General features: G+C 37.0%; 2 protein-coding genes across 4 annotated transcripts in view; one reads left to right on the top strand and one right to left on the bottom strand.

Moving 5' to 3' along the window:
* Positions 1-1428, top strand: part of LOC134530902 (non-structural maintenance of chromosomes element 4 homolog A-like) — a 35476-nt gene extending 34048 nt beyond the window's left edge. For 2 of the 3 annotated variants that reach the window (XM_063366199.1, XM_063366197.1), the window contains exon 8: positions 169-1428. In XM_063366199.1, coding sequence (XP_063222269.1) covers positions 169-249 — 81 coding nt within the window. In that variant the 3' untranslated portion in view covers positions 250-1428. The remainder of the gene's footprint in view (positions 1-168) is intronic. The other variant, XM_063366198.1, reaches the window with a different exon arrangement.
* Positions 301-16084, bottom strand: LOC134530903 (chymotrypsin-2-like). The gene is made up of 7 exons (XM_063366201.1): positions 15936-16084; positions 15133-15212; positions 11796-11893; positions 6948-7089; positions 4060-4176; positions 3728-3883; positions 301-842 (listed from the first exon to the last, which is right to left on the bottom strand). The coding sequence occupies exons 1-7, from the start codon at positions 15985-15987 to the stop codon at positions 666-668; spliced, it is 822 nt and encodes a 273-aa protein (XP_063222271.1). The 5' UTR covers positions 15988-16084; the 3' UTR covers positions 301-665.
* Positions 16085-26867: the final 10783 nt, after the last annotated feature.

Below are 26867 nucleotides of genomic sequence, written 5' to 3'. Positions count from 1 at the left end.
AGCTAAATGCTTTTCTTTTGTTTCACATTTTTGACCTTTGTCATCACATTGGACTGCATGTTTGTTGGGAGCCATTTATTAATCATGATGTAACCACTAATTAATCAAATGTGATGTACAGAATATTGTGTTGCAAAAAACATAAAATGTGATGGTAATGTGTTGCAGAAAGCAATCAAGAAACACAACATTAAAGTTCCGTTGCTAAAACCAAGTGCTTCAGCTGGAGATAATTCAACTTCATCCTGAAAATATGATCAGTGTGCTGAGGTTTGGAGTGTTAAATGAAATTTGTAAATAATATAGTAAAAGTAAGTTTTATTTACTTTTATTTGATAGAGTACAGTGGACTCCCTCTCAACTGGCCACCTTTTAACTGTCAACACCACTACAAATCAACAGTTCAATTGAACTTAATAAGCTAGCTGTTAAAGGCACATTCATTAGTCAACATAATCTGCAACTCATTGCAGGTGGTGAAAGCGGAGGTCGGTTAAGGGGAGTCCACTGCATCACTAACAAGTAATCCCTGTTCTAACATTAACAGCTGTGCATTATCAAGTATGCTGTTGGCAGTACTGAATTTCTTAATATGTATTTCAATATTGATTTGTATGTCACATATGTGATTAAAAATTCATATAAAAACTGTGTATGTGAGAAAATCAAGTGGCTCTGTGAGGTTTTGTGGTTGACTTGTCGTGGGCCAGTTGCTTCTGTATCCATGGCACGTAGTGTGAGACGCGGGTGAAAATGTCGGGGACGCCATTAGCGCAAGGGATGCCCCATGACACCAGCCCGACCACGTCACCCCCTCTCACCAGGGGACTGCCGGAGTCGCCCTGCAGACAGTAGCAGTCAGTACATAGTTGGTGCAACACAAGCCAGCCTGCTTTGGTGACAAGCCAACGCTTAACTTTGCATAACACCAAAATTTCTACATAACAGATTCAGCCCAATTCGCCTGCAGTTTTGAAAAAAAATTATATCCCATCAGTGCAAATTAGATTTCAAATGAACATTTTGATATTTTAGCCTGTTTTTTTTTAACTGCTGGGGACACTTTCAAGGCATCCAAATTTCCTTTCAGTTTCTCATATTTCCCTTCTATTCTTTATTCATTGTTACCATAATTTTTTTCAACTTAAAATAAAAAAAATTAATTAGAGGTGGGTGAATTTGATATGAAAATAGACAAAAAAAATTATGAATTCAAACTAAGTTTTGATTCAGAGTTTATTTTTAACAGAAAAATAAACCAGTGCAAGGTGTAAAAATTACTGTAAGATGATGTATGATTAATTACTTTTTTAAGTTACACAAAAAATCTTGGACAACCTCATTGATTTCATCTCTGAAGCATCTACTTGTTACACCACATAGGTAATTTGTACCATTTATTTGAATAAAGATAAGTTCTTTCATGTAGTGATTGTTGTTAACTGCATTGTTTCACAGCCTAAAGAAAAATTTTAGTCAAAGTCTAAAATTATAAATGTTCCATTCGACTTGGTTCAATGCAACAAGAAGCAAATGATCCTTAACAGACATCCCTGTGTGCATCAACAACCTTCCCCTACCACACCGGGGAAGGAGGGTGGCAAACCAAACTGTTGCTGATGAGTCCGTCTTACACGATCAGCAACAGCGTAATTCATGCATTTAATTTCATCATTTGATCACACTCTTGGCCACTTGATCACGTCCCATTATTTAGAAACTGGTTTTCTATATCAGATGGAGTCAGTCGCATAAGTGTTATTTTATTTTCATTTTTGTGTTTAATTTTATGATGATGTTTTGATTGAAGATAAATGTATATATTTGTTGTTTAAACCACAAATATTTTAAACTTTTAATAAATACCTCAAATTATTAAAGGCTCATTCAAATGCATGGCTGAAGAAACTTAGATGCACTGTGTCTAATTTACAGTGTAGGTAGCTAAAAAATTATATTTGCACCCATATTATAACAAAGTGGTTTAGAATCCATTATACATGAATGTCCAGCTTCAAAACATTGGAACAGGCATAGAAAATTACCACTGTGCATAAAAAAAGGGGGGAAAAAGCTAGCAAACAATTAAAATACCTATTCTGAATCACAATGACTGCTTTCCCCACTGTTTGTATAGCTTGTAGTGTTCCTGTCATTTGATCATCTTAAATTTATTATTATATTATTTTATCAATTTCAATGTCAATTCTCCCGTCACTCTTCACATAGTCCCCTTCAGTATTTTCATATGATTCCAACACACTTTCCATTAGTTCACAGAATAGCTGCTGAACAACTCCTTATACAATTTTCTTTTATCATTTAGTGATGAAGAGATTCCTTCCCGGATGTTGTTTTTGATTTCTGCTGATAACAGCTCAATCGGGTTCAAATAGTATGGTACGGAGGCAAACAAATGAAATCATGACCACATTCTGTGATTAACGCATGTATTTAAAACTGTTTTTACTAAAAGCAAAAGACTCCCTTTCATCATTGTTGAAGAGAATGAAATATTTTTATTTGACAGCAAGTTTTGGATGAGCAAGTTTAAGAATGATGTTGTAGGTTTACTGTTCAGTTGTACATTATGATAACTGACATCCAATACTACAACACATTTTTCAGGTAAATTTGGCAATAATTTACGTTTTACCATATTGAAAAGTCTTCAAAATTCATATTGCCGTAGTAATCTTCAGATTTCTGTTTTGGCTTAAAAATAAGTAAATCATTCAGAATAAAGCTTTCTTCTCCACCTGCATGCACAATAATTAATTATGGACCTTCCCTACTGGATTCTGTGATTATGTCTGTGTAGCATGAACATTAGTTTCGTCAACATAATCTACAGATCTGCCAGCCTTACGTAACTTACATATTTGTTCAAGATAGTGCCCTCCAACCAGCTATTTCTGGCTTTTCAATTTAAATCTTTCTCTTCAATTGACACTTTTTCCAGTGGAATCCTAGCTTCTTCAACACGTTTCACAAGTATTCCCTGCTACAGTTTAAAACACTGTCTTCTTGCAAAGCCTTGTTCAACTTCTCTAATGTGAAAACCAATTTTCTTACAGTGTAAAACTTGTGAGTTTTTCTGCGTACATCACCACATGTAAAATCGTTTACTTCAATTATTTTCCTGTGCTCTGTTGATGTCAAAAAAGTCAAACTGGGTTTGCTCTTTGCCTTGCTCTCTGCTAGAATTCTTTTAACTGTTGATATTGAGACACCTGTTGCAGTATTCGTTGTTTCAGTGATATTGTACATCAATTTAAACAACTTTTTTTGTTCACTTAAATATGTTGCAACATTGTAGACCTATCTCTTGAGCTTATCCCCTCAGTGGCATGCCTGATTTAATACAAGATTTAAATCCTGACATAGAAACCACTATATAAATTGATTTGTGTAGTTATAACTGCCAGACAGCCAAGCACGATTGGTGTTATCAGCCAGGATTGCTGCATTACTAATCTTCACCCCTACTCGACACTTTCATTACGTGATTACTCAGAGACCTTGGGATCTGCGCAGGTTATTTTTCTTCTTGTCGCACTATATATCCAACACTTTGCCCACTCCTAGTCTGAATGATGCCCACTGGGAAAAGTTTCACACCTTAAGAATAGCACACACTGACATTCACAACAAAGTGCAACCTAATGTAGAGAGCTGCCTCTCAGAGGTTTTATGCTTAGGGAACGATAACATTGTTTATACTCACGTAGCACATTCCCGTGCCTTTTGCACCTTCTACACATATCTGCAGGTTTCCGTATATGGTGTCGTTGAACTGTTTCAGTTCTGACTGACAAGTCTGAGTGTCAACTGTCTTTAGGGCGACTTTCTGCAGTTGGTTCGGCAATGTGAAGTTCGGCATCTAAAAGGAAAGTAATTATGTTAACAATAATACAATAGTAAACTCTTTTCATTAAAAAATTCTACTTTCTTTGGATTTATGAACAATAAACAGTTTTCTAGTTAGTTCGACTGCATGAAAATAGCTAGAGCATTGTATTCTTTATGTTCTAGTTACAATGATTGTGGTGAACTTACGAAAGCACTGTAGCCCCAGCCAATCGCAGTGACATCAATCCCTCCTAGTAAATATTCACTCACTGAGGGTAGCAAAATGGATTTTATCACATCAGTATATACAAATGATTCGTTAACCTGAAACCAAAAGCATTCATTTTACTTACTAGTCTTCACAATAGCTGTTAAACAATACATAATCTACTATTGGAACATTTTTCTTACAAATAAGCTAGTACAGTAGAAGTCTTCAATCCAGCATGTTCGGGATCATGGCCATGTTGGATTAGCGATTTGGCAGGATTATCGAATGTAACAGGAATACCGTAAAATGAATATAAACTACTTTGATATTTTTTAAAAAAAAGTTGCAATGAGTAAGCATGCAAATAATCATAAGCAAATTCTTCAAAAAATCATTACAAAATCAATTCTTGAAATGTGGATTGTAACCAGCTATAAAACAGGAAACTGTATTGAAATAAAAACCAACAGTAAGGATAAAGTCTGAGGGAACTAAACACGCCAGCAGCGCAGTGTGCATCCTGGCCACGGTCAACAACTATGGTCCACTCAAAAACATCTAAGCATGAGCGGCTCCATTGCTGCCGGATTACAAAATGTGTCAAACCAAAGAATGTCATATTAAAGACCGTCCACTGTAGGTATAATAAAATTTTAAAAAATGTTAAAGGTTTCTTTTAACATTTCTTTAAATTAACCTTCCCAAACAAATTATTCCAACACATAAATAATATATTTTTACAATCTATGTTTTTGGTTTTCCATGAATTAAGTAAAAGTTAAGTAGAATACATATTTATCAGCACCAGTTTATTTTGGCCTGGGATACAAGTTGGTACCGTCAAATATTATAGCTACAGAGTGGCCACCCAATTAGGAGTGTACAGAAACGAGAATGAGGTGTGAATTATTTTGCTGTTAGGAAACCTCCAACGGGAGTTACTGGTTTCTGTTTTAAATGTGGTTTAGCGAGTTGGAAACAGCATAGTTGAAAGACTACACATCTTGACTACAAACTGTATCATTTATGCCACTTTTGACTGCTCTTTATTTCCTTACCTTCTAAATGACACATTTTAGTGAGAGAATTGTTGATTTGTCTCCCATGTCAACAGTAGACAAGCAGTCTTCTATAACAACACACCACACTTGCAGCAGATATGCAGAAGCATGAATGTTAATTATTATTTATAATATTTATATAATATCAGAGAACATTTATCCATGCCATTTGTTGAAAGGCCATTTGAACCATTAGAGTTCAAGTGTGATCTAGTGTCATAAAATGGTTTGAATGTGGTTTGACCACATTGTCTGTTGCACCATTGTGTTTAAAGCGCTGAATAGAGATCTTTAGGAACTTTGTGGTGGACCAACAAGTCGGGGTGGTGGATAGCAATGATCTCGGATCGACATTGTGCTAGCAGACATGTCCAGAATTTTTACGAACTTAATGCATGTATGAAAACTTCTACTCATTCTGATGTCATAACCACTTCTCACATGCTTATTTTGTTTAATGCTTTAATAGGGCTTTTTATCACATTACAATTACTGTCCATTTTAAATAGAGGCTTTTTTAGTCACAGCTTATTAATATTTCACAGACTGCTTTAATTTATTATAATTTTTAAATACCAGTTTGTGTTTTCAGTCATTATTTAAATTCAACAGATGAGGCAGCGGCCGCACGTGCTGTTGTCTTGTGGCAACAGCATTAATTATTGGCTAGCATTGTCACAATCTACTCTAGAAACTTCATATTGTTTCAGCCCAACAATAGAAATACACCTAATATTTTTTTCAGCACTGCTGCTACCTGTGTGCAGCAGATTTAAAATGTGCAAGCTTCAGTTCACGTGCGTGAAGATTATGTGGTTGGTGCAACTTTTAGAGGAATGATCCAAAGATCATTCTTGGGGTAAGATTATTGGATAACCGATTGAAGAGCAGAATGGTGCAACTGGCCATTAGTGGGGGACTGCTTACATTAAAAACACCTGTGTTCCATGATGGTATTCAAACAAGTGAATACATGGTTAGGACGCTTACCTTTATACTCCTGGTACTGTCTTTAGTGAAGAAGAGTGAAACCCATGAACTTGAGTCGGTGGAAAGTTTTATTTGTGGGTTGAGCTTTGCTATGAACCTACTCCCATATTAGGTTTTTCATTAAAACTATTCCAATAATTGATGTTTTGATGTCTGAGGCACCATTAAATGCTATAAAATTATGGCCCTAAGAAATTCTTTACCATAATTTGGTCATAAATATACAGTAATATAAGTTATTTCAGTGGAAAGATATTGCTGTAAGAGTGGCCACCCTGGGTTAATTCAAATAATTATATGTATTTTGTTGTTAACATTTTTATTATGATTCTTGCATATTTGTTTTGAATTCTATGTTATTTTCAATTCATCAATTAAAATATTATGGAACTACTATATTGAAGGCATTTATTAGTTGTTCCATCAACTGGGTATGTCAAGAATGGACTATTGAGTTATTACATGTAATACTTGTAATATACTAATACATTCGTAGACACTGTTTTTTGATGTCTCACTTCAGTTTATCGTCGCATGTGGAAAACATCTCAGAAAATGTTTTAGCCTTTTTTAATTCAAATAACTTAATGATCCTGCAAACTGTCTAAAATTTTGTATTGCATTTGCTCATGTTTAATTTTGGTTATGTATGTAAATTGATAAAATTTATTTATAAAAAAGTTTTGAAGAAGTTTTGAAAGTGGTTCTCTAGGTATTTGTAGACACCCTGACTATGTATATCTCCCCCCCCCCCCCCCCCTTTTTATATGTTTATAAACATACTAGCAAGCAATAAAGAGTATGTTCCGGTCACGTGTCTGGTTAGGTGTTACCTTCATGAGACCAATGTCATTCTTGATGTAGTCGGAGCGGTTGAACTCCGGATGCAGGATCATCTTGGTGGTGGCGAACCACTTCCCCCGCTGCTGCAGGTTCGTCACTCCCGCGACAATGAACACGTCTCCTGGCAGATTCCTGGAGTGCAGGCATGGAACAATTAGGTGTTGAACAGTATTGAGTTCAAATTGAATTATTTGATATTCAGTTTGAAGTATCAAATCAAAAATAAATTTTGAATATTTGTTATCAATTTATACCTACAGCAAGTGGGTTGCATTTACAAAAATTTTACTGAAAAGATTGTAACTTGCGTACAGTCAAGAAGGTTTATTTAGAAATTTCTATTTGTTTTCTGCAACATAGTTGGTACATATTTTTTACATGTAACAAATTTATGGTTATGATTTATATGTGTGAGAGTGATTGTTTGTTTGTGCGTGCACGCATGTGTGTGTGTGGGCATGTGTGCATGCATGTGTGTGTGTTTTGTCTTTTTCATTTCACTGTATTTTGCATCAGTTTTTCTTAGACACCTATGAATTTTGAAAAACATAGTTTTACTGTAAGCTTAGATTTGATTAGAAAAATATTTGAAAATTATGGATAATTTGATAGTCAATTTAAAATATAATAAATATTAAATAATAAAAAAACAGGATTCGCAGAAGCCTTGTGGTAATGTCACACGACAGGACAATTAGTCCAGTCAATGAATGCTTTGTAGAGTGCATGGAATATCCAAGAATTTTTGACTTGAGGACTTTTTTAGGAGTGTTTAGTAGTTTCTCACCCCAGGGAGGTGAGCTATGGGCTTATATCTCGGAAACAATGGACTGTAGAAAAAATGTTCCAAACAAAATTGAATACAGTAAACTCCCTATTATCCGCGGGCAGATGATCCGCGGTGCGGATTATCCGCGCATGCTACGAAAAAATACAACACATAAATAAATCTGTATTTTATTACAAGTGAGCAAATTTGAACTCTACTGTTGAGTATATTGCAGGCAGTATACAGTATAACGCCACAGGCCTTCTCGGAACTCACGCAGTAGGCTGGCGTGCGTTGCTATTTTTATCTCTGTCGCACTTTGTTTCTAGTCGTATGTTTGAGCACTTTTATGTTTACATTACTGAAATGTATTGTATGTTAATTATTCAGTAAAATACTAAAATTTTAGCATCGTTGAAAAATTTTTATTGTTAATTGTAACTTTTACTGTTCATAAATGTTTAGTTTTTTGAGTTGGAATTAATGTTTCCTTCCCCCCCCCCCCCCCCCCCTCCCTTTTCCCATTTCAGCTCCGCGATTTTCACTATCCGCGGTGGCCCTGCCACTTAATTTCGCGGATAATCGGAAGTGTACTGTACTAATTAAATTTCTAATAAAAACATTTTCTATACTTATTTGTTAAATTCCAAACGGTTTTCGGTATATCTTTATTGAAAATCAATCATTTTTGAAAAAATTATTTTTTCTTAGCTCTTTTTGTCAATTTGCCTCTAGTGCCGCCCATGATTGTTTCTCAGAAAAATTGTCAAAAACGAAGTTTTAGAGCCTTAAATTTCCTTCAATTTGCTATACATTTCTGCAGCTGTTGCATTTTAACTCCTGTAACTTGCTATCATGATGAATAACACTTTAACAATGGAAATAAGGTAAATTGCAATTTAAACAAATTTTTAAAATTATAGCTTTTAATATATTATTATGAATCATATAATAAAAGTATTTACATGGACTGATATTATTAAAAAATGAAATCAAAAATATTAATAAAATTCCATTGCTGGCTGAGTGCCAATGACTGAAGTCACAAAATTTGTAGTTCTTAATTTCTAAAGAAAAAAGTTTAAAAAATGACCCAGCCTAGACCACAGCCGTAAAGTTTATCACTTGATTCATAATTATTAATAGGCATGGACCACTGCCAGACACGACCTACTACGTTCCTATCGAGCCGAGAACTGGCGAGAAGTTGCAATTGCCTCCAGCCACACAGGGAGGAGGAAACCACGTGACTTCACCGACCAATCACAGCACAGCTCTCAGAAGACAACCAATCATAACACATTTCATTATAGGATAACTTCTTGAAGTCCTAGCATTTTTTATAGAATTACATTTTTTTTGACCATCTTTCTCTAGTAAAGTGATAAATAGTGCGGGAAATGCAATTCCCCTCATAAGATTACACACAGAAAGTGCCAGGAAGTCTCGGCGACTGAAAAATTGGCGCCGCTGTGGTATGCACCTGTCTGTTGTCCTTCCTTTTCCCAAAACAATACCAAATGTTCTAGAAATGTTACAAACACACTATGAAATCTAGCTAAAAAATTATATTTAAATTAAATAAAATACTGAAAAGCACACCTACATGAATAGGAACCTAGCAAACAATGTAAAAATCAATGAAAAAAGAAGTTACAAGGGTTTTTTCTAAATTAACTGAATATCAAAATGAATTACAAGAATATTAATAATGATAAAATACAAATATGAAAAACTAGGTTACTATGACCTTGAAAATATGTAACCGGCTGGTCCATCCGAATGACAAAACAATATTTATTCTTATCAAAAAATACCCACAAAAGCTGGGGAGGGCAGAGACCTGCAATGATTCAAGACTATGGCTATTTGTGCAGAGTTTGGCCTGTGGAGTTTTGGGAAGGGAGAAACTTATGTGCATTCAAATTAAATTTGAGTTCTTTATAAAATACTTGCTAAATGTTCTCTTGCAGTCTGTAAGATGTTAAAATATTATACCATGTACTGTACTTGTTAATGTTTTAAGTTGAAAAGTGAGATTGACAAGTTTATTCTTTCTTTCTTCCAGGCAATGTAAAAAGTTGATTCCACATGTTCAGAATAGTTGGAACACACATTACGGGGTGTCTCATGATTTTTGGTTATACTGTGGCAGAGAAATAAATCCAGATTGTAGGCTTTCGTGGCCAGGGTTACAAACTACTTCTTGGCTTCATGGTATTCATTGTATTAGTGATGAAGTGCCGACGTTGCCGCTTGCCTTACTGCAGTCATTATCAAGGGTTATTACTTATTAACAACCAAGGCCTGGTATCCCCCCCCCCTAGCCTTACTAAGACTAAGTGTATTTGGGAGGGGTCCACTCTAATCATGCTGGGATCAGCCATGCAGGGAGAGGGTCGCATGCATTGTGTGCTTTGTGTGGGGATTGGCCAGCCATGACACGGCCGTTGTCAGGATTTTGTGAAGAAGGGGTCCAGTATAACCATTATCTCATATTTTACAAGTATTCTTTATAATGGAATTTTTAAAAGAAAATTTTTTGTCACACTAAAATCCCAGGGATTAGTACTCCACCGTTTGCACATAAAATTATTTAGTATTGTTTTTGTTCGAAAAAAGAAAGCTTCACATCTTATAGATTGTTTATTTTTTATTAAATTGTTTTAAGACTTTGTTCTTAAGTCCATTGTTTGATGATTTCGTTAAGACAAGGCATGTTAATTAATACATAAAACACACATTTCAAGTTTGTGTTACAAACGTGGGAGGCAAGGGCGTGATGCGCACCAGGTGTCTGGTCGCCCTGCACGGCCAATTATTTCATCCGTGCACACCGTCGGGGGATTAGCTTGGCTCAACCTTGCCATGCTCCCTCCTTGCTCTGCGCTGTTGTCTATCCCTTAGAGGCCGCTGCGAGGAGTGGCGTGAATAAGCGCCGCATTTCTGGATGCTTTGAGCGTCAGGTCGGCCCAAGATGTGGTGACAAGTCACAACCACTCCCGTCCGTTCGATAAAGGCGGCCAGCAGGTATTAAAGTGACGACGCCGACCTCCGCAGGAGTTCAGAGAGTTTGGTGAAGTGCAAGTTCGGAGAGCGGCCAGACTCGGAGCGACGGGACCGTGAGTGTGTGACAGAGTGGCGCGAGACTGTGTGTGCGGACAGGTGCGCGGTAAAGGGGCGAACCACTGTTGAGCCTAGTTCCAGTGAGGAGTGTGAACTGTGGACTTGACATATACTTAGTGTTTTGTGAACAGACATTAAGAGTGGTTATTTAATTATTAATGTAAATATTAGTTATAAATAAAACTGTATAAAAATTAATTCAGCTATCCTTACAAACCCATTTTCTCCACTATTAACTGTATGAATGAAATACAGTAACTAACACATGTGCAAACTGGCATGTACTTCCTGCCGCTTCTGTGTAGGAGGGCTGTAATATTGAGGAAATACACTAATGTTGCCCACTGTGGATTACAATAATATTTCCAAGATGATATCTTTGTAACTTAGCTAAATTGCTGGCAATGTCCCTGCATGACAGCACTTGTTGCCATGACTTACTCCCTCACTCTTAACTCTAGACTATAACCAGATAAGTTGGGCCCAGGTAAAACCTGCATAGACATAGGGACATGCGGGATACAATAGTCATGCATTAACAGTGTAGGATATTCCAGGAGACACAGTAAAGAGTACCATGCGGGGGTTGGCCGTTATTGTGCATTATTTATATGGGGGCCAATCGCACCTGAGCTGTGATTGGTCCCTGAGGTCAGCCCTGATTGGAAGATGGTCTTGTCAATAAGAAAGCATCTGCTTTGTCGATGCAGCAAGATTAGCTAATCCCATGGACACTTGTAGGTTATATAATGTACAAGTAATTTTTTTTTATTTGCCCACAATTATATCTTTAATTTTATAGCAATAGTTGTGCAATATATGTATTTTGATAATAGTACTCTACATTTAAAGAAGAAAACTTGCTTGTATTGATTTGTGTGCAACAAACACACACATTCATGTGCATATGTGAGCTTGTTTGTGTATGGACATATTCTCTCACCCTTCCACACAATGTCCGGCCGTCAGAATGAAGTACTCGCTGATTATGGCACCTCCGCACATGATTTGGCGAGTATTGAGGCCATCTCTCAATGATACCTTTAAAACAAAACAAATCAAAATATTCACTGTTAATTATTTTTAATCAAAAATTTATGCAATAACTTAAATTGATTACGTGAAAAGAAATTTAAGCTAGTATTTTTCATGTACACTAGTTAAAATTTATTTTGAAAAGTAATTTTAATCCAAATGGAAAGACATTACATGTAGGAAAATAATTTTCTATTTGAATTAAAAAACTACAATCTTAAATTACAAATATCTTTAAATATTTATTAATTTTTTCCTCAAAGTACCAAAATTTAATATTTAAATCCTTACCAATTATTCTCACAGTGCTGAATGCTAAACAGCTCTGTAGATAGGAAATGTTGAATTACTCATTAACTTAAATGAGAATTCCTACAAAAATAAATGTTCTTGTAAAAATGATACAAAAGTACAAAGTAAGTATTTAAGAATGTTGCATATTGTTTTGTAGTATTTGATAATATCCACTCATATACATCTTTATCATAATATTGTATAATTTCTTAAGATGATGTACTCTTTAAGAAGTTCTGCTAGTTTTGTATTCTCCATTGCAGATCTACAAAGATAGCTACTCTTATTCTACCTTAAGCTAACCAGGTACACAATTAATAAAATACTAGTGTTTTAGCTTCAAGTATTTTTTTTTATCAAACATAAATTTTTAATACAAAGTACCTAGGTTTGTGCAAAGCTTAAAGTGAATGAATCTCTTAAATATTTGATTCGACTTCGCAAGACATTATCTATTCGTTTCGTGTAAAGCTTTATACATCATGCAAAGCTTGGAACATGATGTGAAGCTTTAAAAGTGCTGGTAGCCAAACATTTACGCCTGGCAGTTGAGGCACCGGGATTGGTTTTTGTGTTCCCTTCAACATATAGCGAATATTAATGGCAACGTAAATTTCATTCATTTTAGTATACAAGTTGCTGTCGCACTGGGGTTGAAAAGTTACTCAGTGTAAGCGTCGACTAAATATGGGCGCCACCATGTGGTTTAAGGGCATGTGGACCCGGCTATCACCTCTCAGGGTCGAAATAAACTGTAAACACGCAAACGGTAGAGAGATCAACCTAACGCAGACCAGGGCAACCTGCAGCCAAAGAAAAGGTTTACAACCAGTAGAAATACAAACGGATGTTACCGGATCCGATGCACAACCGAGGAGGTTCACGAGGTGTGGCAGCAGCGTCCTGCTCCGGATGGCGATCGAGATAGACTGCCTTTTGCCGGGGTGTCATGGCCGCAGGAAGCCTCCCCCTTTACCGTTACTTTCAGAATAACGTGTAAGAGAACCCGTAACAGAACAAACCCTTTACAACTTATTACATAAAATTATGCATATAACCCTAAGATAACCTTAGTAAAAACTATGCTCAATAACTATTTAAGTTTGAATGTCAATGGCCAGCGCCGGGGCTAGTTTTGGCAACGGCCGCACGGGGCACTACTCCGACCATATAACTACGTTTAACGTAAACACTTTAACTATAAAAGGAAATATAGAAAGAAAGAAAGAAAGAAAAGATGACCAAGATTTATATAATTAACTACGCTGTGGGTACGCAGCACTGGCTCTATGGCCCCTATTGCTGGGTGGCCACACACATGCACACATACTCGTTGGCAGGCAGTTTGAAACAGGGAGATGGTGGGAGGAGAGGGGCCAGGCAAGACGTGAGGCACATCGGGCTTGAGGAGGGCATAGCTCCAGCCGACATCAATGTGAACATGAATTTAAGTGGTATAAGCAAATTTTTTTTTACTGTCTGAAATATAAAACTTTTGTCTCCACCATATTATGATAAATTTTCTTAAATTTGATCAATTGTGAAATTAATTTGGTACTTCATAAAGTTTCAGGTGGATACTTTTAAAGATAAAACTTGGGTATAGATGGTTTCTGTTTTGAGTGTAGTGTAATTAACAGACACACTATTGTAAGTATTGTTATAAGCAAATATGAACACACATGTGATTTTATATTAAAGAGACAAATTTGTGTATTTGTTTGTGTATTTATTTTGCAGAGTTTAGCTGCAGTGACACACAGATAACTTTTAAAGAATAAAAGAATGTGGTGATAGACAGGGTGAGTCAGGGAGGAGTGATGGAGGGGAAAGGGAGCTACTGCCTTCACTAGCAGCCATAGGAAGCTGGAGGAACCCTATGACAAAATTCAGTCTCTCTCTCTCTCTCTCTCTCTCTCTCTCTCTCTCTCTCTCTCTCTCTCTCCCTCTCCCTCTCCCTCTCCCTCTCCCTCTCCCTCTCCCTCTCCCTCTACCTCTACCTCTACCTCTACCTCTACCTCTACCTCTACCTCTACCTCTCCCTCTACCTCTACCTCTACCTCTCCCTCTCCCTCTCCCTCTCTCACTACCTCTCCCTCTCTCTCTCTCTCTTTTTTTTTTCTGCATTCCAAGGCATATCGTAAGACTACTTGATACAGAGACCTCAAAGAGCTGTGTTGCCTCTCTGTGACAAGCATGTGGCATGCTTGTAATTTTTTTTTTTCCTTGCTATTTTGTTATTAGAGCAGGGACAATACAATAATTTTAGTGCTCAATACTTGATACTATTTTTAGCATGATATCCTCAATACTCAACATTTTTAGTAAAAACAAACATTATTGTTCATGTAACAGTGTACTTGTAGTGCATGTTAGTGGTAGCAATGTCAAGACCTCAGACCACCAGCAAAAAGAAACTTCAAGTGAAGAATGCTTCGTTTTTAGCCATTTGGACAAATAACTATCAAAACAGCAAAGTCGGTTTGTGTAGCAATTATTTTGCAAAATATGTTTTTAAAAAAATTATTAAGTTTTGTAAACTATTTTGAATCAATTGGCTATATTGTAAGATACTGGGTTTTATTAAGGTTTAAGTAATTTGTGTAAATATAGACTATTCTCATGTTGTGTAAAGTTTGTCGTAAGGGCCGAAAGTAGAATTATTGTACATGAACCAAAAAAAAAATTTAATATAAACTGGACATTTTACGTCGGAAAAAGGTTAAGTAGTTTTTTAACCAACCCCAAGGTAAATATAATTATTGGTGATTGTTATCTACTTGTAAGTGTAACTGAGTAAGTTTTAAAATCAGTGCCTAACTGATACATATAATTAAATTAATTCAATAAAAATATATATTTGTATTTGAATACAATTACAATTTCTCAGTACTTTCCCTATCACTGTATGTATGAATGTGTGTATAGTCTCACACTGATAGATTTCTTACCATAAATGGAAACTCCCCATTCTTGGCATCCTCTCCATTGAAAATACGGGACTCCGGACTCCACAAATGTTTTGATTGTGCTGAAATCACACCATAGTTATTTGGTAGACGTTCACTTCCTTCATTTTTTATTATCTATTCATATTCCCCTCCTCTCCCCCCCCCCCCCCCACCCTCCAGACATATGTGTGCTGGTTGCTGACACTGAGCGGTCGGTGGCTAACTGCTGGGGTGATGTTATGGAGGCAGCCCCTGGCTGATGCCCTTTTGATGATTTTTCAAGAACGTCTTTGTAGTGAACTGGGCGGTCATCAACCACTGAATCATATACCTACTATGTGGATGTGTGACAAAATGTACGGTGAGTTTTAACTCAGTGTGTTAATGTGAAATGTAACCGGCTAAAAAACAGTAAGTACTGCACTGAAATGAAAACCAACAGTAGCAATACCACCGGCTACGCAACAGCCAGAACCCATCGTTAAAAACCTGAACGCAAGCGGTTTAATTTAGAAGGTGCTGAACTATAGACTGCTACTGTACTAGCAAAAAAAAATTTGTGGACTTGAATAACTAATTTAATTTTTAAGTTGATCATTTACTCCTTACATGGAAACAGAGTTATCTAAAAAAAAAAAACAAAAAAACTTTATTAGTCATTTTTTAAAAGAAAATGTTGAGTGATCCTCAATTTTTTTGTAAGTATGTAAGTAATTCTTGGGTTTATAAAAAGCTGACTTAACTAATTTGTGTAAGGTGCGCCAGTAATTAACCACTGAGAATATTTTCGTAATATCACTCACCAAGTGTGACAGATGATGCAGTTATTACAGTGAGAAACAGGTATCTGATCATGATGAATGATTGATGACTATCAGTAGTTAAGAGCAACCAGCCCAAATATGTTCACCCTACTTATACTAGATTTGCAGACACGCTTAGTTTCCAGATTAAACCAGTGTTGAAATTATTTGAGGGCAATGTCTAATGCTTAACAGATGTCCCAGATAACGATACTGAACTTGTCAATCACACTACTATCATGTGAACTTTGTGATAATTGCTACCTTCATTATATCAACGAAAATCACAGTGCGGCACACGTAGATTAGCTTATAAAGATAAATATTTGGCTTTTCATGTCAAGGCAAAACACTTAACATACATTTCCTTATTTTTTTAAATAATATAAATTAAACAGTTATTGCATACTTCTACATGCATATTAGTTTTCAGTTATATTTTATGTGTACTAGTACATTGGAGAATCAGTTATTTGAACCTCGGTTAACCAAATGACCGGTAACTGAACGCGTTCTAGAAGGCAAAATTAATTCAAATTGGCGCGTCATGCATTGCAGGATTTCTGCATGCGGCCGCAAGCCGCATTTGTTAGCGCATGCATGGTTTTCCCCTCCCTGCCGAGAGTGGCCTTCGTGACCAAAGTAATGTCAGTGGCTTGTGAGCCTTCGATAGTGATACATGTAGTGCAGTTTATTCCTTACATAAAATAATTCTTTGTTTCGTTGTTCCTGTGTTTATGTGTTCCTTTGTGTACTGCAAATTGTTTACATATTAGTTCTTGTATGAGCATTGTAGTACAAAATACATACATATTTGTGTTTATTATCACTGCTTGTTTCGCTGTGATCATATAACCCTAGTATGTTTTTTTTTGAAAATGATCGGTTATCTGAAATATCGTTTATCAGAACACATAGGATAATCGATGCTCCACTGTATAATCATCAAAAATGAAGAAATTCTGTCACATCTTTTACAAACAGCTAAAAATTTTTATATACTTGCACCAAGTTGGCATAGAGGTTCCTTCTAATTGATGTAGGAGCATGATGCCACACTACTCCACACATGGAGTAGTATACAAGCCATAGTTAAATGAGGGATAAATAGTACATAGTTATAAATATTATTTGTGAATTGAACATAATATTATACTTTGTAAAATAATTTTTAATTTTTTTTGTAGAGTGATCAAATTACTCTTCTTTCACACTCCGGGTTGGCAGGGCCAAATCCTAATTTTTCGCAGGTGGGAAAGTTGGGGGGATGTTTCATGGCATCAGTATATTTTCTTGGAGCACTAAATTTTCCTCTTCCATTATTTTGTCTATACAACTCATCACCTTTCATTGATCTAAGTAATTAAGGGCATAATTTGCTTTTTGTATTAACTCTAAATCTCAATTTGTTTGTTACCCACAATTAAGACTTTTAGCAGGGCACGATTAAAGACTTTTCTGGTACGCGCACCATGTTTGTGTGACGGGTCGTACCATAACTTTTGTCGTTTTGTGTTGGTACACGAGCTGACCACTGCGCGGCGGGACAATCTGCGGCAATGCGAGGAGTTGTGGCCAGCCAGTGGTAGCCTGGGTGGCGCGACCTTCAACCGTCCCGGGATTGTGGAGGACAAGATGGTCCGACTCGCAAGATACTTCATTCGCCTGAACAACCTACCCCCACCCTGGCTTGAAAGTTAGTTGGCTGTTGACTGGAAGAAGGAAGATGAAGATGGCGCAATGTCAGGCTGCCTTTCGCCCCGTGCACCTGCAGTTCGAGCCGGTTTACTGGCTCGTCTGCCCACTTCTGTCTTAACTGTGGTTGCCTGGGCAGCTGGGCTGGGCTGACGAGTGAAGTCGCCCGCCCCTGGGGGCGCATGCACCCCTGGTTAATAATAACCCAGGAGTACCCAACAATTAAATGTGGGCCGCAAGGCCCAAGCACCCAACCCCTGCATGGTTGACCTTTCAGCCCCGCCCAACTCTTCTTACCTGGACCCTTCTTCCCTCTTGTCCAGTAGTTACCTGCTTGCTTAATGCATGTTATTTGATCCCCGCATGACCCGGCCCAGGGTTTTCCCTGTGTCTATGCAGGTTTTACCTGGGTCACATTAGCTAGCTTTTAAGCTAGGCGACCAATGGGGCGTCAGTCATGGCGCCAATTGCAGCCATGGCTGGCCAGTAAACCCCAATAGCACACGATGCACGTGCCCTTGTCCTGCATGGTTAAAAACCCGCATGGTAGAGTGTATAGGCTTCGGCCTGAGACACACTTAGGTCCTCCCCTAACCTGGACCCTCCCCTACACACTTATAATAATTTAGGCTAGGAAAAAAAAAAAGTTGTGGCCATCATTGCAGCCTGTTGTGGATTGGAGCTGCTTACCGAGGTGGTCGTGCTGACCACTCGTGCACTGGACTTGTCGTTTCTACCCAGACTGTGTGAACTACTTACGACTCCATCACCAACACGCCCAGGCAACAGGCGTTTCAGCAGAGACTACAACGCCGATAGCACAGGTAAGAGAGGTGCATGGGTATAGTGAGCCAGATATCGGGCTAGTAATTTTCATTAGTGCATTCCGCATTAAGACTAGTGGTGTTGGAGTTGGTGGTATGAATGGTATGAACAGTAATTGCTTGAATAATTTTTGCTGCCCCAGTCTTTGCTTCGCAAACACAGCTTGGGTTTTGCTAAAGCAATTGAATTACGAAATTAGTTGCAGAAAATAGTGAGGAAACTTTTCTGGTATTGAGACAGCAGCATTTGGCATGTTTAAGCGGCTACCAAGTAGTAGCGCTGACGAACTCAGACTAACAGCTATAGTTCAATCTCATCATGACTGATAAAGCTGTTATTTTTTCAGTGAAATGATTGCAGTAGAATGCATGAATGCCATGCCGATTGATGATCCAAGACCTTCTGAATGTCTCGTACATTTCTGGGAATGTATTTGCTAGTCCAGACGATTACATGCAGTTCAAAAGAGAACTGGGTGCAGCCTTTATCTTTGGGTCAGACTATAAGTAGTTTGCGACGTGAGCAAGTGCGAGCAGGCTGCGTCCTCGATGTTTCCATGCAGGCCTGTTGAAAACGCCAGGGTGGTGCGAAGGACTTAAGTGTTTCTTACATGAGATTTTGCACAATTAATTTACCATCACGAGACATAACACAGTTTGACATCGCACATAGTTACGTCCAATTTTTCTCAAACCTTTTTGTAAAACTTTGTATAATTAAGTTGGCTTTTTCTTGTATTTAGCATGAGAATTCCATTACGTGTCAGTATTAACTTTAACGCTTACATCAGGGTTAAAAGACTTTAATTGCCATGAGCTGGGAGCATAGGTTAGCGCATATTGATGCCCGGTAATGAACTAAATCAAATCACAACAGTGTTTTATTTTATTATTGTATTCACTATTATTGAATTTTTATTCTTAATGTTTTATCTAAATTGAGTAACTCGGTTGTGCTGAAGTTAAAGGATTAGATGCTTAATTCAGGGAAACTCTAGCTTGCCTCTGACTTTAAAATTTTTGTCCACCACCTGCATAGAAGCCTCAAGATGTTAAAAGGTCAGGCATAATAAAACTTTTTGTTTATATATTATGTGCTCACTACAGTTCCCTGTGTTGAAGAAACAGCAAGGTACAGCCACTTTTTTGTTATGTTTTAGGAAGAACAGGATTGAATGAATGATTTGGGGCAATGAGATGATGCTGTAGCATTGGTAGAATGAATTACTGGAAGATAGTTTTCTCCCTGTGAAAACCCACCAGCTCACGGGTACGTCCTCTTCGTTTCCAACTTGTGAAAACTCAAGAGTTGACCCAGTTGGGAATCGAACCTGCATCACCTTCGGAACAAAGTTTCCAGGTGATTGCTTTTCAATTCAAATGACAGATAAAAAGATAATTGTTTTTAGTTTTTGCTGTACTCTGGAATGCATCAAAACTTTTTAAATATAAAAGCAATCAGGGTAAAAATCTCAAAATAACAAATTTCAGATTGGTTAGTCATGTTAAATGTCAAAAGTCAGAAATTCTTCTCACAACACAACACCCTTATTCCATTTTCCATTCATAGTATACCAGAAGGAGAGCCCACAGTACAGTGCAGAGGATTCAGGGTGTAGTGGGTGACCTCATCACTGCTTGTGGAAAACAAATGTTATAACGATGCACACCACCATTAATTGGAGGTATGGTGAAGGAGAAAGGGTGAAAATGGATAAAATATTTTGGATTAATTTTTCGGATTTAAAAAATTTGGGGCTTTTACAATCCTAAGGGTATCTGACAATGTCCGACTGCCTTTCCTAGAATTAGATTGAGTAACCACAAAAAAAAATTAATTTCTGATTAATGAATATAGATTGACAAATGTAATACTTTGAGCACTCTGAATTATTGTTTTACAGTAATAAATATAGAACTTCTTGTAAGCATTATTTAATGTTTCTATTGACCTTTATCTATAATTTTAAAGGTCAAAATTACCTAATGGTTGCACTAATGAGTCAACCATTTTTAGGGTTCCATGTCCAACAACACACCACACCCTATCGTGGCAACTATGTCCGTGCTGCAGCTCATTCTGCTCGTAAGGCAGAGCGTGAGCTCCACTGGTGCCACTCAACAGAAACCAAACCCTCAGCAGTCCCTGGATTGCTAGGATTGCTAGACACATTTCGTGCCAATTTTGCTGTTAACGAAATTGCTCTTATGGCGGTGCTGATGAAAACTTGGGGCAGAGACATAAAAACTTCCAGATTTATAAAACATAAAATGTTTAAAATTGTATGAAAGTTTTGTGTTTCACTTCATAAGTATAATTAGTTCTGATTATTTTGTATTAGTGCAGGACTTATTTATAGTTTTTATTAACTTGATCACATATTAATTACAAAGATATTAATTGTGTAAAATGTGTTTGAAGGATGTTTCATTAATAAGGTTTATTATATTAACTTAATAAAAATGTTTTTACTGTTGAAAAAGATTTGTGTTCTGAAAATACTATGTATGTATATACATTTACTATTTTCTTTTCAGGAATGCTGTGGAATAATACACCTTTATTTAATACATAACAGTGTTTGAACCTAACTGAAATGATATAAACTGTTGTCTTAATTAGTATGCATTAAAATTAAAAATCAAAATTTCATGTGTATAACCTACAACCAACAGTAGTTGTAAAAACGTATGCCCTCCCTTCCTTCTCTTTCTCATTTGTCTCTGGCTTCTTTTAGCATGGTTGGTTCTTCATTTCCTGAGCGATGACTGTTGAGCTTTGTACGTGTCGTCATCGTGAAGGCCTGCCAGGGACACCTGATGATTACAACCAGAAAGGTCGTTTGTCAATGGCTCTCAAACCATCCTTGTTCTGAGCTGCATAGGGAGGAAATGTGCTCACCTTGTCCCAGTTTGATATTGCTGGTTCTTAGTAACAACAGAAATACTCAGTAAAAATATCCACATGTTGTGTACCCAGAGCCATTACCAGGTACATTTTGAGAAACCAACTCTGTGTCAGTAGAAAGGCGATGGTGTGAATAGACTCAATCAATCAAGTCCCAGGGTTTAAGGGGTTTTAACGAAGAAAAATATCGTCGGTGTGTTGCAATGGGCGCTACCGCATGAATGGGCACGCAGACCCAGCAGACTCTGTGTTACAGGGTCATGACCCACGTATCTACAACACTCGAAGTTACCATTCTTTTGTCTAACCACAGGACTAGCTCTTGTATGTATCTGGCACACTAATTACAATTCACGCCTTAGTCTCAACTACTTTCAACGCGTGGTTGTTCGGAAAAAATACACATGGCGATCTGGTAAGATTATTTTTATTCACGTAGTGCTTCTACACGTTTTTTGTTATATTATTCATTTGTACAGTTCAGAAAGCACCTCTGCACATAATGTGAATACTTTGCTATCTAGGTCACCTCGTTGCCTGTACTAAATTCATCGTTCGTCATTTGAGTTGAAAAGAATCCGTAAACAGATACAGTAGAACCCCAATTATCCAAACTCCGTCTATCCGAATCGCTGATTATCCGAATCGCTTTCAGGATTCCAGATAAGATGGAAACGTAGGATCGTGGGAATGTAGGAACTTTATTGGGATGATGAGTCACCGTCTCATAGTTCTATTATTGGCTGTCGTACGTCGCCAGGTGGCCGGCCTGGCCCATCTTTCACTGTTCGTTTTGATGAGTCAGTCAGTATGTCATTTACCTGCTACTGTGACGGTATTATTTCGCGCCGGTGCGTTGTTTTGTTTATGAATGTGTTTCGTCGTTCACCATGGCTTCTAAAAGAAAACGTGTTGTGTTATCATAGCGGATAAACTAAAAATTATAGTGCAATCATGTAAAGGAGTTACGGGTAAACAGTTGGCTGAGATGTAGGGTGTTGGACAATCAACGATTTCAGACATTAAAAGGAGTAGGCCCCAAACCTACACTTTTAAACTTCGTGTCAGTGCTTGAAAACGAATATGGAAGTTCTTCAAGAAAATCAATGAAGGCAGCAACCAACAAAGATTTAGAAAATGCTGTTTTCAAGTGGTTTTTGCAGCAACGTTCCATGGGAAACCCAATTTCAGGCCCAATTATTTCTGAAAAAGCTAAGATATAGCTGAGAAACTTGGTTGTTCATCCTTTAAAGCAAGTAACGGCTGGCTAAGAAATTTCACGTCCAGGCACGGTATCCGTGAAGTATATTTAAGTGGCGAGAAGTTATCAGCAAACTCCAAAGCTGCAGAAGATTTTATTGAAAAATTTAAAGTTGTAGCAGACTCCTACAGTCCTGAGTTTTTGTACAACGCCGATGAAACAGGTCTTGTTTGGAAAGCTCTGCCTAAAACCACTTTAGCATCTAAAAGGGAGTGTAGTGCTCCAGGACATAAAGTTAGTAAAGACCGTGTTACGGTGCTTAACTGTGCGAACTCTACAGGAAGCCATAAAATACCCCTTCTGTTGATAGGGCAGTCAAAAAGCCCAAGAGCATTTAAAAATGTGAAAAAGCTTCCCCTCTGTTATAAAAACCAACCCAAGGCTTGGATGACTACAACATTGTTTACCGAGTGGTACGAGGAAATTTTCATTCCTGAAGTGAAAAAACACCAGAAATCTCTTGGAAAAGAAGGTTCACTGTGGCAACACAAACCCATGCCAAACAGGTTGTAGGCAAAGGTGTGAACCAGCAGTGGCAAACTTCCATTGCAAGAATCTTTGAAAGAATGTAAAACTGAAATAACACAAAAATGGAAGACAATACACTCCATAGCACTGAAATGGAAGTCAATATAATATACTTTCAACTATGAAAACTCATTTCTTGGTGGAACAAGTATTTAACTCATTGTGGTCTCAGTGTTCCAACTTAGGGGCAGTTCCGTTAGCAGGTGGTCGTAAAGCTCCCGCGACAGTGTGTTGCCATTGTCAGTAGAGGAGTAAACATCTTCACCTATAGCAGCCCAGTGCGCTTATAAAACTCTCATCTATTCAATCGGTTGAGATTTGAAATAATGTTCACTTTATATGATTCACTGCTAAGAAATGAAAAGAATTATATGGATAGATTAATTTCCAAATTTTATTTGGACAAGACTAGAGATCCAATACATGTGTTGTGGTGAAGCACATTGTTTACACACACATTTGTATGTTTTTATTTGGGTCGGAACGTCGGAAGTATATAGTACGACGCAGATTCCTTGACTTAGGAGATGCCTACGGGTGAAATAGACAATAGCTAACCCTGTGTTGTGGTCTATTTGTCAACTCTGCGTGGAAAAACATACACTACCCATTAGGAAAACCACAACACTCATTCATGGCACTGTAGGCCATAAGAAGAAACTGAATTAAATCAAGCATAAATCTGTGATTAGATTGTTATGCGTAAATTCTTGTTCACTCTTTATTATTTAAAAAAAAAAAGGAATTAAATTAAATCTTCTGATTTCAATTATGAATTTTATCTGTTTGTTAAGAAATGCATACTGATGATCAAAAATAATAATTATTATTTCTGTTTCACCCCAAAAATTTTAAATATAATTACTTCCAAAATCAAACTCAAATTTTTGTAGTTTGTGGTAAACAAATGAAAACTTGTTTATAAAGATTTCTTTCACGTGACTAACATTGAGTGCGCTTGTAAAAATATTTTCTTGTTCATGATTGTTACTCATATTTCCTATGTAGACATAGCCTTAGCTACCCATGGTTTTAAATATTTGATGTTGAGAAAAATGCTATATTTTAATGACATGCTAATTTGGATGTAGTACATGTTAAAAATAAAAAATAAAATATTTCTTCCGGTATTTATAATTAGTAAACAATTTATAACTAGTACTAATAAATATATTAATGTATACTTGTACCAAAAATACTTCTCACAAGTATTTTATCATCTGCGAGAATAATTGGCTGGCAGTATTGTAGTTCTGCCATCACAGAGCCACAAATGAGAAACCAGTTCATCAGTGCATGGCATGTCATGAATAAGATGTGACGTATCAGGTATCACCTATCAAGCGTGAACACTTTCCACCTGTTGCGCTAGTCCGTCAGACATAAAAAAAAAAATTATCTTTCATGTCTTGCATCAATGATGTAGTTATCAATATTAGAAGGTAAGATAAGTCAGAACAAATTTTTTGTCTGCCTGTTTATCTTGTGTACGTGATAGTCCCTACAGACAATATTTTCTCCTGATAGTATGTTTCTGATATTCTTTTTTTTTAGTTTCACCTTAGTGTTGGGTTGGCCACATGGGACTGGTTGGAAAACACTGTCATTGGTTTGACATAAAGATATGGGAAGTCACTTTTAGATTGTTATATTGATTTAAAATGGAAATAGGGATATTAACTGCATACAAAGGTACTTTTTTTAACATAAGACAGTCACTGAACAATACATTATTTTATTTTGATTGAACAAATGCCTAGCTTAGCCTTTTTTTCTCATATGTCTCTGAAAACAAAGTTGATCAAACACTGCTAGATAGAGAAAACAAGTTGGTTTTGAATACTGCTTTGAAGCCAATGGTCCTGCATCACATATAATCGATTAATGTTGATGTCTATTGGCTCGGAGACATCTTCAACAGATGTATGGGTATTGTCTCTTCTCTCGCTGTGTCTATTGGATCAGGTACAGCGGCGGTAGAGGTGTTCGTTCTGTGGTTCAAGAAGCTCACTGCGTCAGCTCTGCCAAGTTCCTGGAACAGTCTTGCTCACTCGGTACTGGACATTGGGGCACCTGTGGGTGGTCCAGAGACTCCTCTTTCCAACCACATGCCTAATCCACATTTTCAGCCGACTCGTACAAGGTCTAAAGCTGACATACTGATTTTTTAAGTTTTTTAACACTTTATATTTTTACTAGCAAATATTTTCCAAAGTACACCTTAAGTTGATCAATCTGAACAAACTCTACACACAGATACTCCAATCACCCCTTTACCACGTCTGGGCTGTGAGTTACACTGAGCGGAAAGGACTAAGAGTGCCTGTTTTGATCGGCCTTCCCGCTTCTCCGATCCTCCTCTATGTAAACTTAAGGTGGTATTAGCAAGCTGATTCTGTGCTAACAAATGACAAGGCACTTGGGTCACTGAGTAACAGTTAAGAAGTTACTAAGGCACGTCATTATATACACATTCTCATAACTGTCCAAATTTATATCCTATTATCAGTATATTTCACTCTGATTTTAAAGACATTTAATTCAAAAATGCAGTTTGGAACCATCTCTGTACATACAGGTCTATTTCAGTTCTTGTCTTGTGAATACCAAACTCCAAATTGAAGAACAATATTTCTAGTAGAGCATACTGGTCCAAAGTTCATGTGACATAGTCCAAATTTGGCAATTAAACAGGCAGTGGCCAACTCAGTTCATCAAACCTTTCAAAGTTAATATAATTGTGAAAATTTATGCAGTTGTGCCTTGCATACATGTAATTACAAAAGCATTTCTTCAATGATGTGGTAGAGAAACAGCTGATGTGATAACTACGTAGTTTCAAGTGGTTTCATTGAGGCAAGGACCTATAAATAATTTTTGATTACTTTCCTCAACCATTTTTTCATAGAATTTATTTACTAGGCTTAAAATTTGCCTTACTCTGCAAACAATTAAACAGCCCTCACCTACCTTCTAGGTTTCTGAAGACCTCTTGCCAAGCCCTTGGCCCATCCATCTTTAAATTCCACATCAGAGAGAAAACCTTCAGATTTGTCTGTCTGGAAGTCAAAGGTGATGTGAACACTGTTACCGGACAAAAAACTTACAAAACGAGTTGGTGCTGTGGTAAAACACTTGACTTACATTTTGAAGGACATGGGTCTGAATTCTGATCTGGCCATCCTGATTTTGGTTTTCTTGTTTTCAGCAGTCACTGCAGTCAAATTCTGGGATAATTCCATGCTAGAGAGCATACCTATCCACCCCTAATAGTCCCTTATTTCTGTTTAGTGTTTTAATGTGTAATTTTGAGCTTTCGTTGAAACATGGTGTCCTTTTATATAAAAAAAATAACAGCATCAAATGTGCATGTTTCAAAGACAGAAAATGTTGAAAATAGATTTTCAATTTTATTGGTTGTAAGATTGTGTTCTTCAAAGATTCGTAATCATACCTTATGTTTATTTCTTGAAAATTTCAAAAATGTGTGTGTTATGGGACAGTCGTGGAGATAGTTTGCAATGTAAGTATGTAGGTATGTCAATTTATAGTTTTATCTTAGCTATAAGTACTTGGAGGTAATTTTCGAATTAGATTGTTTATGCAAAGTCTTAATCTAATCAGTAAGGCTTCTCCTATGGTATAATGTAGGTGGTTTCAATTTTTAAGGTGCATTTGAGATATCACAATGTTGTGGTTACATGCACATTCTTGTC

Source organism: Bacillus rossius, chromosome 3, assembly GCF_032445375.1.
Source record: "Bacillus rossius redtenbacheri isolate Brsri chromosome 3, Brsri_v3, whole genome shotgun sequence".
Taxonomy (NCBI): domain Eukaryota; kingdom Metazoa; phylum Arthropoda; class Insecta; order Phasmatodea; family Bacillidae; genus Bacillus; species Bacillus rossius.
The sequence above is the reverse complement of the archived record's forward strand: the minus strand, read 5'-3'. Positions and strand labels throughout refer to the sequence as shown.